The 16,592-nt window shown below is 44.0% G+C and overlaps 1 protein-coding gene across 1 annotated transcript in view; it reads right to left on the bottom strand.

Moving 5' to 3' along the window:
- Nucleotides 1-16,592, bottom strand: part of GRTP1 (growth hormone regulated TBC protein 1) — a 158,642-nt gene that overhangs the window by 116,715 nt on the left and 25,335 nt on the right. Inside the window, exons 3-4 of the mRNA XM_075334331.1 lie at nt 15,011-15,162; nt 2,045-2,206 (exon numbers count right to left, since the gene is read on the bottom strand). Coding sequence (XP_075190446.1) covers nt 2,045-2,206; nt 15,011-15,162 — 314 coding nt within the window. The remainder of the gene's footprint in view (nt 1-2,044; nt 2,207-15,010; nt 15,163-16,592) is intronic.

Genomic DNA, 16,592 nt, shown 5'->3' with positions numbered 1-16,592 from the left:
TTCGGAACGAGCATTTGGATGCTTGGATGGGCATGACTCGAGCACTCGAGTAGAATGGAAGACACTCGAGTAGAATGGAAGACAATGTGAGACTCAAGCATTTTTCCAGATTTCCCTGAAAATGTTTGCGTTCTCCATTGACTTCCATTTTACTCGGGTACTTGAGATACTCCCATCCGAACATCCAACTGCTCATTACAAATACCAAACATCATATTATTGTTATTTATTATAATAGCGCCATTTATTCCATGGCGTTTTACATTTGAAAAAGGGGGTGCATACATAGAAAAGTATAATAATCATGAATATAAGGCACAGACTGGTACAGGAGGAGAGAAGACCCTGCCCGCGAGGGCTCCCAATCTACCAACGATATTGCTTATGCCGGTTTCAGGTATCAGTTTTGTGGGGAGGGAGGGGTTTGCATACTTGAAAAACCAAACAGTTTTGAGTGTTTTGGATTACACGTTCTCAGATTTTCACCAGTGTGCGGATCTCACCATCAGCGCTTCATCAGTTTTTCTAGTATGCAACACAAAAAAAAACCTGATGGCGGTTTCTAAAGCTGCTTCTAGGAATCAGTCAGCAAAAAACAAACATCACTAGAATGCCACTAGGAAGCCATCTGTGTGACATCTGAGTTTCACTGATCCAGACTTGCATTCATGAGTTTGATCCAAGACTGGGATCGAAATTGGAAAGGTATCAATTTTTCTTTTTTTGCAGACACACAGTCCACAGGAAAAAAGCTATACGACCATAAACCCCATTAAGTCACATAATAATAATGTGAGTGATAAGGTCTTTGAGCCGTGAAAACATGTGCGCAGAAAAAAAAAAAAAACCTCAGATATGAAACTGGCTTAAGTCACTGAACATTATGGCACTAAATGTATGGCAAAAACGTCATGATCATGTACGATAGGAGATTTGGCTGCGACATTTGTGACTAGCTCAGAGTTGACAGCTCTTTTAAACCAGGACTACAGTTTCTAGGGCCACGTTGTTACCTACAGTCAACAAAATATTGAAAGTAGAACTCAGTTTACCAAAGTAGCATCACAGGTTCTGAAGGCCAACTCTTTGAGTCCTATATTCGGGCATGCGAGATACATATTCTCTGAAAAATAACGGGAAACTGTAGCCCCAACTTTAAAAGGAACCGGTCACCACTTTTTTGGCATATAAGCTGTGGCCACCACCACCAGGCTCTTATATACAGCATTCTAACATGCTGTATATAAGAGCCCAGGCCGCTGTGACTACAAAAAAAACACTTCTAATACTTACCTAACGGTCGCGCGGTTGGCCATATGGACGTCTCCGTTCTCCGGTGTCAGTGCCGCCCCTTTCGGCCGTCTTCGTCCTCCTTCTCTATCCGCGGTGCATGACACGTCCGACATCATCCACACTCTCCGGCAATGAGGGCAGATGAAAGTATTGTAGTGCGCCTGCGCAGGATCGGCGAGTGTGTATGCCGTAGACGCATCATGCACCCAGGCTTCAGAAAGAGGACGAAGATGGCCGAAAGAGGCGGCTCCGGCACCGGAGAACGGAGACGCCAATATGGCACACCGCACGACCGTTAATAATACTTACCTAAGTGTTTTTTATGTTCTCACAGCGGCCTCGGCACTTGTATACAGCATGTTAGAATACTGTATATAAGACCCCAGTGGTGGTGGCCGCAGCTTATACGCCAAAAAAGTGGTGACAGGTTCCCTTTAATGTCATTTTATAATCGGCTGATCCATTACTGTTTGATAGAAAAGATGACAACTGAGTTTATTTTTTTTGTATAAAAAGCCAAGATTCTTAAAATGTACACAAAAAAAAAAAAAATAAAAATACCTTCTAAAAAAATAGCTGGTCCTCTGTTTAACCCTGCACTAACTTTGATATTCGGAAAATAGAAACTTTTTTTTTTTTTAAAAATTTAAATTTTTTTAAATGAAAATCACATTAATTCGATTAATTTGTATACTACAGGTCAGTTATGTGCATAATTCACATATAGGTCAAGAAAATAATGGGAAGTTACCTGTGACGACGGTATCGACAAGCTTCATATTATTCTGCCCTTCCAGTAATACACGCTGATAATATCCTGGATTCACATCCATCTGGGCCTGTGCTCCACTCACCATCATCCACACATATGATCGATGCTCATTAGGAATGCCCTTCCTGATATATCTTTTCACTGAAACAATATGATTGCTCAATGAGAAGCTTCCACATATGTAACAAATAGTACAATTATTAACCATTAATTTCTCTACTGATCACATACATGTGAAGGAGCAGTTCACAGCATACTTGTCAAAGCAGCCCCCAACGTGTTATTTGAAGTAATTGCCAAATTATTGCAACATAACTCTACAGGAACAATGTGAAGGTGAATAAATTCAGCAAAATTAAAAAAAAAAAAAAAAAGTTAAAAATCCATAGATTTAAATATTTAAATCCAGAAAAAAAAGTCATTAAATAGTAGAAGAAAATATAAGCGTATGCGTTTCAGACCCCAAAAATGGTCCTCATTCAGAGTTGAAACAATAGATAAATGGCTAACACATTTACAGTGCCTTGCAAAAGTATTTGTCTCCCTTGAATTTTTCTACCTTTTCCCACATTTCAGGCTTCAAACAAAGATAAGAATTTTAATGTTATGGTGCAGAATCATCAACAAGTGGGACACAATTGTGCAATTGAATGAAATTTATTTCTGATTTTAAACTTTTTTAAAAAATAAAATAACTGAAGAGTGGGGCGTGCAATATTATTCGGCCCCTTTAAGTTAATATTTTGCAGCGCCACCTTTTGCTGCGATTACAGCTGCAAGTCGCTTGGGGTATGTGTCTATCAGTTTTACACATCGAGAGACTGAAATTCTTGCCCATTCTTCCTTTGCAGTTTTCAGCTCTTTCCACAGATTCTCGATTGGATTCAGGTCTGGACTGTGACTTGGCCATTCTAACACCTGGATACGTTAATTTCTGAACCATTCCATTGTAGATTTTGCTTTATGTTTGGGATCATTGTCTTGTTGGAAGACAAATCTGCATCCCAGTCTCAGGTTTTTTGCAGACTTCAATAGGTTTTCTTCACGAATGGTCCTGTACTTGGCTCCATACATCTTCCCATCAATTTTAACCATCTTCTCTGTCCCTGCTGAAGAAAAGCAGGCCTAAACCATGATGCTGCCACCACCATGTTTGACAGTGGGGATGGTGGGTTCAGGGTGATGAGCTGTGTTTCTTTTATGCCAAAAATATTGTTTGGCATTGTGCCCAAATCGTTCGATTTTGGTTTCATCTGACCAGAGCACCTTCTTCCCCATGTTTGGTGTATCTCCCAGGTGGCTTGCGGCAAACTTTAAAAACGACACAGTTTATGGATATCTTTGAGAAATGGCTTTCTCCTTGCCACTCTTCCTTAATGGCCAGATTTGTGCAGTGTATGACTGATTGTTGTCCTAGGGACAGACTCTCCCACCTCAGCTGTAGATCTCTGCAGTTGATCCAGAGTAATCATGGGCCTCTTGGCTGCATCTCTGATTAGTTTTCTCCTTGTTTGACATGAAATTTTTGAGGGACGGCCGGGTCTTGGTAGATTTGCAGTGGTATGATACTCCTTCCATTTCAATATGATCGCTTGCACAGTGCTCCTTGGGAGGTTTAAAGTTTTGGAAATCTTTTTGTAACCAAATCTGGCTTTAACCTTCTCCACAACAGTATCACGTACCTGCCTGTTGTGTTCCTTGGTCTTCATGATGCTATCTGCGTTTAAGGGTATGTGCGCACGTTGCTTTTTACCTGCTTTTTACCTGCTTTTTTGCTGCTTTTTCTTCTGCGCTGTTTAATGCCAAAATGGATGTGTTCTTCTATTCAAGCAAAGTCTATGGGAATTTGGGTTTCTTGTTCACACTATGTTGTTCAAAATGCTGCCTTTTTGAGGCAGAACTTTGGTCAAAAACTCAGCTTTTCAAAGAAGCAACATGTCAATTGTTTTTGCCATTTGGGTTTTGCACTGCAAAGTTGAGTTTTTGACCAAAGTTCTGCCACAAAAAGGCAGCATTTTGAACAACATAGTGTGAACAAGAAACCCAAATTCCCATAGACTTTGCTTGAATAGAAGAACACATCCATTTTGGCATTAAACAGCGCAGAAGAAAAAGCAGCAAAAAAGCAGGTAAAAAGCAGGTAAAAAGCAACGTGCGCACATACCCTTAAACAGAACACTGAGACTATCACAGAGCAGGTGCATTTATACGGAGACTTGATTACACACAGGGGCTTATATTTATCATCAGTCACTTAGGACAACATTGGATCATTCAGAGATCCTCAATGAACTTCTGGAGTGAGTTTGCTGCACTGAAAGTAAAGGGGACGAATAATATTGCACGCCCCACTTTTCAGTTATTTATTTTTTAAAGAAGTTTAAAAAATAAGCAATAAATTTCGTTCAACTTCACAATTATGCCCCACTTGTTGTTGATTCTTCACCAGAACATTCAAATTTTTAGCTTTATGTTTGAAGCCTGAAATGTGGGAAAAGATTTAAAAATTCTAGAGGGCCGAATACTTTCGCAAGGCACTCTATACACAAAGTCAATACCAGAAAAGAGTAACACCCAAAATTTGGACCCATCTAGGTACCGTATTTTTCGGACTATAAGACGCACCCTGGTTTTAGAGGAGGAAAATAGGAAAATAAAATTTTAAGCAAAAAATGTGGTCATGACACACTGTTATGGGGCGAGGATCTGCTGCCTACACTGTTATGGGGGTAATGTCCCCAAATTCTCTACTAAAGAGCCGCATCCTGGTAATGATCCTCCTGCCTTGTATATACAGTATATGTCCCTCATCCTGCTATATACCGTCATCCTGCCATATGGCCGCATCCTGCTATATACTGGCATATGGCCGCATCCTGCTATATAACCCATCATGGCATATGGCCCCATCCTGCTCATAATATACCCCCATCCTGCTCATAATATACCCCCATCCTGCTCATAATATACCCCCATCCTGCTCATAATATACCCCCATCCTGCTCATATGACCCCCATCCTGCTCATATGACCCCCATCCTGCTCATATGACCCCCATCCTGCTCATATGACCCCCATCCTGCTCATATGGCCCCCATCCTGCTCATATGGCCCCCATCCTGCTCATATGGCCCCCATCCTGCTCATATGGCCCCCATCCTGCTCATATGGCCCCCATCCTGCTCATATGGCCCCCATCCTGCTCATATGGCCCCCATCCTGCTCATATGGCCCCCATCCTGGTGTATGGCTGCATCCTGTGGCACATAAAAAAAATAAACGTTCATTCTCACCTCACCTTACCTCACTCCCTACAGCATCGCTCGTCCTCCTGTCAGCGGCAGCGCCGCTGAGTGGAGCCGTCCCCGTTACTCTGCTGCATCGCGATCATCTCCTGTGTCTGTGTCGGCGGCTGCGTGTGGACACGTGCGCACAGCGATAACGTCATCGCTGTGCGCCCAGCTAGTCTCCACCCAGCCGCCGGCACAGACACAGGAGATTATCGCGATGCAGCAAGGGAACGGGGACGGCTCCACTCAGCGGCGCTGCCGCTGACACACACGGGAGGACGAGCGATGCTGCAGGGGAACGGTGAGTACTGTACACCGATTCACTGCTCCTCGCGCTGATGATGATGCGTGGGGAGCCGTGAATACAGCCGCACATGATCACTCCAGGCCGTAGTTGCCAGGGGTGATCATGCGGGCCAGCTGTTAAACCCCCGCCCATCATCCCGCCCACCTGTCAGTGCCTGCTTCAGCGCTGAGGGATGATGGGCGTGCATATTAAATGAGCGGGTCCACGTGGTCACGGCAGGCTGCTACAGCCTGCTCATGCCCCAGATGACTCGCTCCACCGCAGCACCCACATTCCCCGCAGCCACATTCAGACCATAAGACGCACCCCCCCTTCCCCCCAACATTTGGGGGGGGGAAAAGTGCGTCTTATGGTCCGAAAAATACGGTAATTAGAATACCGTACTTCAAAACATATGAAATATCAGGAAAGATATTACACACATTTTCCACAGAAGAAAAGAAAATCACCAATATCTATACATCTTAAAAAATATACATAAGATCACTGCGATATTTAAGACCATTGGGGATATCAGCATTGAGCTTCTCTGGAGAGTGAAAGTTTCCTCCACCTCTGTGCAGCTTATTAACCTTTTCTATACCTAGGACTGAGTGTGACAAATTACCTTGAAGATGCTCAGAACATTGTTTTGAGAGGCCAGACATGAAGCGGCTTAATGCACGAACGGCTGTATTAGCAGCTGAAATATGCTCCGCCATGCGTCTTTTCAGTATCCTGGTGGTACATCCTATGTAATATTTTTTACATGTTGTGCAAGAGGCTGATCAGCTGCATGTGCGCTAGAAGAATTGATAAATGCCTTACTATTACATGTTTGTCCTGAGTTGTTATTAAATGTTTTAATTTTTAGCATATATTGCATTTAGTGCCTCCACACTTATAAAAGCTGTTAATGTCCAGCCAAGTATGATTTCGTGTTGTGACAGAAGTAAGCTAGGCGAGACCAGGTTAATTATATTATTCAATTTATTTGCAGCAGGTTAAATACCATTAGCGAGGACTTTTTCCAAGATAGCATCTTAGTGTAACACAGTGGAATATTTTTTTAACGAGTTCAATGATTTAATTAAAATCCCTATTACCGTATTTTGCAGACCATAAGGTGAACCGGATTATAAGGCGCATTATCAATGAGCGCCTGAGAAGGCACCTAAGTTCATATATAAAGCGCACCGGATTATAAGGCGCAGCGCATTAAATGAAACAAAAGCTCAGACCATAGGTCAAACCTTTTTCAACTCTTTCACAATAAGGCTACTTTCACACATCAGGTTTTTTCCATCAGGCACAATCCGGAAAAAAACGGATAAAACGGATCCGGTACCGCATCAGTTTTATCCCCATAGATTTGCATTGTTACCGGATTGTGCCTGATGGCTTTGCGTTGCATCCGTTTTTTTCCGGATGCGGCAAAATTAATTAAAGCAGCGGCCGGAGGCAACGTATCTTGCAACGTTTTTTTGTCCAGCAAAAAAAAAAACGCATCGCGCCGCATCCGGCCGCTGCGGCGCATTTTTCAATGCATGCCTATGGACGCCGGATGCGGCAAAAACGCATCCGGCCGCCACATGCGGTTTCTTCCACTGCGCATGCTCAGTAGCATGCCGCAACCGGAAAAAACGGACGGGAGGCATGTAAAAACTTATGCAAAGGATGCGGTGTTTTCGCCGCATCCGTTGCATAGGTTTCACAGCCGGATTGAGCCGCACTGCTCAAACCGGATGTGTGAAAGTAGCCGAAGGCCGGTTTCAAACATCCGGCTTTTCGCCGGTTTGCCGGATCCGGCGCTCTCCCGTACAGACAATACAGTACAGTGACAGCGCTGTAACTTCCGGGTCACATGCGCTGGTCACATGACAGCATGTGACCGGCGCTTGTTGCGCTGTCACTGTACTGTAGTCACTGTATGGGAGAGCGCCGGATCCGGCAAACCGGCGAAAAGCCGGATGTGTGAAACCGGCCTATCTCAACTTGTTCAGTTGTAACTGCAAATCAATACATTTACATTTTCAATTCATTCCTCCTCTACAAATCCATCAAATCCTTCATCGTCAGTTTTGCAGTTTAACAGTTGGCCGATTTCTATATCAAGCATGCTCGACCAGCTTCTCTTCATAATCCTTTGGCAATTGCTGGCAGACAGTAGTTCTGGTGCGGATGGAGAGATCACCTTTTCAGAAAACGAAAGCCCCATGAAGGACATCCTCGAAAGTCTTTGCTCTCCATGTCGCGTGCTAACGCTGTGGCTTTGAGTCGAATAGAGACAGTAGAGACGCTTCTACCTGCGGTTCTCTGTTCGATAACCCACTGTTCTATTTTGTCCGCCAACTGTGGCCATCTTGCTTTGTTTCCTCAGAAACTCAGCTTGGTCTTCTTTACCTGGCATAGGGCATCTTCTTGTTTCCTCCACTTACACACCATAGATTCATTAATGTTGAATTCTCTTGCAGCTGCTCTATTTCCATGCTCTACTGCATAACTTATAGCTTTAAGCTTAAAATCTGCATAAGCATGTCTCTTAACAGGAGGCATTTTTGGGGCACAGATAATCCACGGGCTCCTGCGCACAGAGCTGTACGTATCACCGCACTCCGTGAGGCTCCTGACTATGGTGGCCGTAATGCTCAATCCATGTACTGTATTCATCTATAAGGTGCACCGGATTACATGGCGCACTTTTGATTTCTTAGAAAATCATAGGATTTTATGTATAGGTATATACAGTATATGAGAAAGTTACTCGTCCACTTGCACATGTAGAGATGTTTCAGTCATATCATAATGAAGATCTTGATTTTTCTAAATGCTTTGTGTTGCACTCTATTCAATGATGCCACACTATATTCCCTTTTAATAAGACGCTGTCAGATAGTATGGCATTGTGACAAAACGTTTGTTGGATGAACAGACATTGTGCCCTGATGAATGGGATGGATGACAACTTGTTGCGGGTAGCATATCATTGCTGGATATCAGTCTTCTATAGAGGGAAGTGTGAATGTCGCCATTATTGGTGTTCCCACAGAGCCAGATACCCAAGAAATGAGCCATATGATTATGTGCTCCATTGTAAACTTCAAATTCAGATCATTGTATTTACATAACTTTCAAAAGAGACACTTCATCCAGCGTGAGCAAAACCATGATCAGATCGTCTAAGTATCTCACATACCATTTTATAGATGAAATAAAGGGACTGTCCGTGGAATGTATATAAAAGTGCTCCCACCAGGACATATAAGGCTATGTGTCCACGGTAGAATGTACCTGCGGATTTTTCTGCATGAAAATCCGCGACTTTCGCGGCAAATCCGCACCCGCGGATTTGCCGCGGATTTTTTTTTTTTCCCCATTCTATACCCAAAATCCGCAAGAATAATTGACATGCTGCAGATTTTTCCGGATCAAAATCCGCGGCAAATCCGCCGCGGAAAAATCCGCAGCATGGACACAGCATTTCCAAAATGCCATTGAAATGGCTTGGAAGTGCCGCTGCTGCAGATTTTCGGAAAATCCGCGGCAAATCCGCGGCAAAATCCGCGCAAAATCCGCAGCGTGGGCACATAGCCTAAAAGGTAGACAAGTGAAGGTGAGAAGCTGGTGTACCTATGGAGCAACTACAGAACGATCCTCACACTTAACACTGGTATCCCCAATGGTCTTAACTACCGCAATAATCGTATATAAAATGGTTTTTTAGCTGTATAGGGTATTGGTATAGTCACATTTGTTTTTTTTCTGTGGAAAATGTGTTTTCCCCTAGGAATAAGGGCCATTTTTGGGGGTCGTAAACAATTAAGTTTACATGTCTCCCACATTTTACTGTGTTTTTCTGGATTTTAATATTTCTTCAATAAATGGATTTTTTAACCCAATACCTTCTTAAGGCCCATTTACACACAGACTTTCTAGCGATCCCACCAGCGATCCCAACCTGGCCGGGATCGCTACAAAGTCTCTGGTGAGTCGCTGGTGAGCTGTCAAACAGGCAGACCTGGCCAACGACGCAGCAGCGATACGGACCTACACAACGACCTAGCTAGTCATTGGGGATGTTCTAAAGCAGCTTTTTGAAAGGGAAGTCGCTAACGAAGTCGCTGTAAAGTCCCCTTTACACACAGACTTTCTAGCGATCATGCTGCACAGCGGGAAACAAAGGACCAAAGAATGGTCCTGAACGATTTGTAGCGATCAGCAACTTCACAGCAGGGGCCAGGTCGCTGATGTGTTTCACACACTGCAATGTCGCTGGGGAGGTCGCTATTGCGTCACAAAACCGGTGACGTTACAGCGATGTCGTTTGCGATGTTGCAGTGTGTAAAGCCACCTATAGACTTTAATCTGGATCTGGATTTATTCACCTTCACACCCGGCTATTATCCTGGGAGTGCGGCCCTGGAGTTTTCCGTACACCTACATGGGCTTTATTTTATGACAGCTGAAAGTTATGTCTTCTTTACTTTTTGCAGGAAGAAACAGGTACAGCCAAGCAGAAGTATTTGCTTTCTCAGATTGCTAAGGAAGCAGGCTTTAGCTATCCAGCGACTTAAAGGGAATCTGTCAGCAGGATTTCATCCCACCACCCCAAACTATTCATATACAGATGTACCTGTTTCAGATCCAAGTACAGTAATACCTTTATATGCACGTTAGCTGCTTTCACACCCGTTTTTCCTGTGCGGCACAATACGGCGCTTTGCAGAAAAAAACGCATCCTTTTTTTTGCCGCCGGATGCACTTTTTCCGCATAGACTTGCATTAGCGCCGGATTGTGCTGCATGGCCTTGCGTTGCGTCTGTTTTTTGCCAGATGCGACATATTTAGCCGATGTGGCGGCCGGATGGAACGTTGCATGCAACGTTTTTTGTCTGCGGCGAAAAACCGCATCGCGCCAGACCCGGCGCGATGAGGCGCGATTTACAATGCAAGCCTATGGACGCTGGATGCGGTGTCCTGCGGCGAAAAACCCGCATCCGGCGGCCGGATGCTTTTTTTTTGAACTGCGCATGCTCAGTATCAAGCCGCATTCGTCAAAAAACGGACGGGCCGCATGGAAAAACCTATGCAACAGATCCGTTTTTTTTCACCGCATAGGTTTTTGAGCCGGATTGTGCCTGATGCAAAAAAAGTGATGTGTGAAAGCAGCCTTACTGAAAAAAAAAAAAAAGAAAAAAAAAAAAAACACCCCACCCCCAAACACTGAACCCCCCCCTCCAAAAAAAACCAAAAACAACCCAGTGATTTAAACCATAGGCAAATGAGGCTGAAGTGCTTTTACCATGTGGAAGCACTTCCCAAGCTTTTGCTCTCGCCAGCAGCTCTTTTCTCTGACCAGCGCTGAAGTCTCCTGCTTGACTGACCATTCTTCTGCTGTGACTTCAAGAAAAGGATTAGTCAGTCAAGCAGGAGGTAATTTGGCCAGGCAGAGAATGGAACAGGAGTGGCAAAGGCTTGGGAAGAGATTCCACAAGTGGAAGCACTTTAGCCTCATTCACTTATCGATTGTAATGATAATTTCTCACAAGCAGAAGAATGGACTGGCTGGGGTGGGGGTATTACTGGACTTGTCTTTGAAAGAGCTAGATGTGGATATACATAAATAGTTTGGGGGTGAAATCCTGCCAACAGATTCCCATTAAAATCCACTTACAATGCAAAATTATTGCAAATGGGAACTTTCAGGAATGCACATTTCATGGTCATCATGTAGTCTAGGGCTGCGAACATCCGACAAATTAACACACTTGTGTGCTGGATGAACATTATATTTTGGTTTGTACAAAAAACAAACAAAAAACCCAGTATGCTTAGTAGTACATGATGCAATACGAACAGGACTCATGCAGAGAAGAATGGCAGCCGACGTGCACTGAATGATCTATTAGGTCATTAGATCAGGTTGTTTAATGCACATCTGAAGAATGATCTGCCTGTGTAAACAGAGCCTATAGGCACTGACTCATCTATTACAGATAGTTCAGTGCCTGTGTAAACAGACTATTAAAACACATTGATGGACTGTAGAGGACAAAACAAATATCTAATCAATGGTCGTTTACTGTACTGCCACAGATTGCACACGTTAAAAGGTCACCAGGTTTTTGCCACCTAATCTGAGAGCATAACGTAGGGGTAGAAACCCTGATTCCAGCGGTGTATACTGGGCTGCTTAGTGTAGCTTTTATAAAATCACTGATTAATCAGCAGTAGATTATCATTAGAGGACTACTTGGCATGCTGCTAGGTAGTCCAGCATATTCATGAGCTCCGTATAACGGCAGCAGAGAAAACATTGACTTTATCAAAATTACAACAAACAGCCCAATAAGTGACACATTGCTGGAGTCAGGGTCTCTGTCTCTACATTATGCTACTGAATGGTGAGAAGTAATCTCTGGTTTCACAGCAATATTGAATAATTTTGTAACTTTTCATTGATTTACTCATTTCAGAAGGCAAAATGAATGGTGACTTCAGTATTATTTTTCATTAGACATAATGTAAACCATCATCTTGGTATATGAAATAAAGCCACAAAAATAATTTCAGAAGCAAAAAAAAAAAAAAAAAAAAAGACCCTACTCTCCAGCTGTACGCCACTCCATAACCCTGCATCATTGCATTTGCTGTCAGAGTGCGAGATTTCAAACGTTTGGCTCAAACAGCAGTGTCCAGTCAGTAACCGCGTAATAAGGTTACCAAGTGGAAAATGCTAATTTATAGATGCAGACAGCGCTTGTTTAGTCACCAGATCTCACGCTGACAGCAAGAAGGTCAGACCAGACTCCTGCCAGAGTCAGGTCCTTTCATTTTGGGGGATATTTTTCGTAAGATAAGTCTTTGGGGTGTCGGCAGACCATTATTTTCTTAAATAAAGGCATCCACACAATGGTGATATTTACATCAAGAGGACTTATACAGAATTATGTTGTATAAAATACAAATAGTCTTTCTCCAGAGTTTTGCATGGTGCATTTGCTCCAAATCCTTCTGGACATGTAGGAATTCATTGGTAACTGGCTTCTACCAAGCTCTTACACAGTCAGACACTGATTGGACAGCCAGACTGCGACGAGACACGCCCCCAACTGTGCGCGCAACAAGACACGCCCCCAACTGTGCGCGCAACAAGACACGCCCCCAACTGTGCGCGCAACAAGACACGCCCCCAACTGTGCGCGCAACAAGAAACACCCCCAACTGTGCGTGCAACAAGAAACACCCGCAACTTTGTGCGCAACAAGAAACCCCCCCAACTGTGCGTGCAACAAGAAACGCCCCCAACTGTGCGTGCAACAAGAAACCCCCAACTGTGCGGCCAGCAAGACACACCCCCAACTGCGCGCGCAACAAGACACACCCCCAACTGCACCCGCAACAAGACACACCCCCAACTGCGCGCGCAACAAGACACACCCCCAACTGCGCGCGCAACAAGACACACCCCCAACTGCGCGCACAACAAGACACACCCCCAACTGCGCGCACAACAAGACACACCCCCAACTGTGCGCGCAACAAGAAACACCCGCAACTGTGCGCGCAACAAGAAACACCCGCAACTGTGCGTGCAACAAGAAACCCCCCCCAACTGTGCGTGCAACAAGAAACGCCCCCAACTGTGCGGCTAGCAAGACACACCCCCAACTGCGCGCGCAACAAGACACACCCCCAACTGTGCGCGCAACAAAACACACCCCCAACTGCGCGCGCAACAAGACACACCCCCAACTGCGCGCGCAAAAGGACATCTCTGGTGTCAATTTAGTCATGAATTTATGGGAGAAACAACAAAAGGTTTGATCCAACACAGAAAACAGATCCAGAATTGATACACAAAGAAATGAGTATTTACCAAAGCTTAAAAGTCATAAAAGTTAAGAAGTCCTCACTAATCACCCTAGATAACTATGGCTATTACTGGGATACAGAAATAGATATTTGTGGCCGTCGTCTATTTAAGAAAGACTAGTGCTCGGATCCCCGACAACACTGCTCTCTAGTTACAAAGGCTTTAATCAGGGTCTCAAAGACCCCAGAAGCATTGTTCTACCGCATGCAGCCAGGGGCGAGCTGAGTCAGGAGGCATAGGAGCAGTTATTGGCTACACCAGCACAGTCTCTAAATATGCCAAGTGCCATTCCAACTACATAATAAAACAGCAGATATGGCCACGTCTCACGCTGAATAAACATCACACCGTGCACCGGATGATGCCAGTATCCACCAAGAAAAAAACTAAGCAATAGGGCTGGACGGGAGATGAGCCACATAGCAGGCGGTAAGTGGTATGGGGGGCTGTGGAGGCCATCATTCTGTAATTAGGGAACTGAGGAGTCACAGTACATTAAGCATTGCAATCCAAGACTACTTTCTTGCGTGACACTGCAATGTAGCAGCTACACAGAGCAAACTTTGGCCATGTCACCTCTGTCATGCTGTATAGCCCCAGCCTAAATTTAACAAGGTGTCCAGCACCCTAATAAAAATAAAAAATTAAGTCTTAAGACACTTGCTTTAAACCTTAAGCAATATTTTTCCCCAAAAGGAATCAATGCTCCACGGGTCTGAAGTGCAGCATAAGGCCAAGTGCACACAGTGCGTTTTTCGCGGCGTTTGTGCGTTTTTTGGGTGCGTTTTTGGCCTCAAAACTGCATGACTTTGCTTCCCCAGCAAAGTCTATGAGTTTTCATTGTTGCTGTTCGCACGCAACTTTTTTTTTAAGCTGCGTTTTTTAGTTAAAAAAAAATAAATAAAAAAATGGACATGTCAATTCTTTCCTGCGTTTTTCTGTGTTTTCCGCCCATGCAATGCATTGGAAAAACGCATAGATCAAAAACGCACCAAATCGCAGTAAAAACGCATGCATTTTTTGCTGCGTTTTTTTGCCGCGGGTGCGTTTTTGTACGTTAACGTCCAAAAACGCAGCGTCATAAAAACGCAGCGTGTGCACATAGCTTAAGACTTTGTGAATACTGTAGATCTGTAGTCAATTTTTGCAGAGTAGAAGACAATGAGATGAAAGGGTAAAAAGTATTTTTCTTCTACAGGTTAAAGATAAAAAGGTTCTCGATCTTAATGACTTAAATACTATAGTTGACCTCTTAAGAGTATAATGGTTAAAAAAAAAATAAAAATACAGCAGAAGTCATTAAAAAATAAATTGCAGGTGTAGCCAGCACAATGCAGAAACCATGTACTGCAACCTATATTCTGTATGTAGCAAATTCACAATAACCTGCATTCTGCTGGTGTCTGCGGACAAGCTGTAGGGAAACTGGTTTCCCAAGACCCATAAACACAGCGATATTGGAATGACTGCATACATTATAAATAACATTTTACCTTTGATGCTCTTCTCTACTTTCGTAGACTTCTGCATCATTTTAGACCACTTCATAGCTCTTCTTGTAAGAATGGTGACATAACGGGAATAAAAGTCTTCATAAGAAACATAATCAAATCCTTCTGGTCTTTCAAATCCATAAGCATCCACCCTAGTAATGAAACACACATCATTAACTCATAGAAGCAATAGCAACGAGCACTAAAATACAAACACTCACAGCAGGAGTCATACTACCCATCCAGGCAGTTTTGATAGAATTACAATTAGGGTATGTGCGCACGTTGCTTTTTACCTGCTTTTTGCTGCTTTTTCTTCTGCGCTGTTTAATGCCAAAATGGATGTGTTCTTCTATTCAAGCAAAGTCTATGGGAATTTGGGTTTCTTGTTCACACTATGTTGTTCAAAATGCTGCCTTTTTGTGGCAGAACTTTGGTCAAAAACTCAGCTTTGCAGTGCAAAACCCAAATGGCAAAAACAATTGACATGTTGCTTCTTTGAAAAGCTGAGTTTTTGACCAAAGTTCTGCCACAAAAAGGCAGCATTTTGAACAACATAGTGTGAACAAGAAACCCAAATTCCCATAGACTTTGCTTGAATAGAAGAACACATCCATTTTGGCATTAAACAGCGCAGAAGAAAAAGCAGCAAAAAAGCAGGTAAAAAGCAACGTGCGCACATACCCTTATCCCTAGACTTAAGGTGGTGTCAAAGTCATTTCATTGTAAATCCATTCCTATTTAGTGCCATAATCTAAACTTGTCTGTTTGCAAAAAAAAAAAATTGAACGTGCGGTCACTGCCACAGCCTCTGCCCCCTCCGTAAAATAAAGCATCATCAGAGGACAGAACGTGCGGTCACTGCCACAACCTCTGCCCCCTCCGTAAAATAAAGCATCATCAGAGGACAGAACGTGCGGTCACTGCCACAACCTCTGCCCCCTCCGTAAAATAAAGCATCATCAGAGGACAGAACGTGCGGTCACTGCCACAACCTCTGCCCCCTCCGTAAAATAAAGCATCATCAGAGGACAGAACGTGCGGTCACTGCCACAACCTCTGCCCCCTCCGTGAAATAAAAGCATCATCAGAGGGCATAGCGTGCAGTCACTGCCACAACCTCTTCCCCCTCCGTGAAATAAAGCGTCAGAGGACAGAGAGTGTGGTCACTGCCACAACCTCTGCCTCCTCCCTGAAACAAAACATCATCAGAGGGCAGAGCGTGCGGTCCCTGGCACATCTTCTGCCCCCTCCCTGAAATGAGGCATCATCAGAGGACAGAGCCTGCGTTCACTCCTACAGCCTCTGAACTCCTCCCTGTCACAAAGAGTCATCAATGACGCTTGTTTCAGGGCCTGGGCTAGTCCGCTTAGATCATCAGTAACGAGCCGGCAACAAAGGTGGATCGGAATACCCGTTGTGCAGACAGCAGCGCTGCCCTGCAAGTGACGAGCCAGAGATTGGTGATAGGTACTTTCTAAGGCTAGTTTCACACTTGCGTTGAACGGCATCCGTTGCATTGCGTTGTGACGGATTGCGTTGCATATAATGGCACAACGGATGCAACGGATCGTACAAAACA

The sequence above is a fragment of the Anomaloglossus baeobatrachus genome, chromosome 2 (genome assembly GCF_048569485.1).
Source record: "Anomaloglossus baeobatrachus isolate aAnoBae1 chromosome 2, aAnoBae1.hap1, whole genome shotgun sequence".
Classification (NCBI taxonomy): Eukaryota; Metazoa; Chordata; class Amphibia; order Anura; family Aromobatidae; genus Anomaloglossus; species Anomaloglossus baeobatrachus.
The sequence above is the reverse complement of the archived record's forward strand: the minus strand, read 5'-3'. Positions and strand labels throughout refer to the sequence as shown.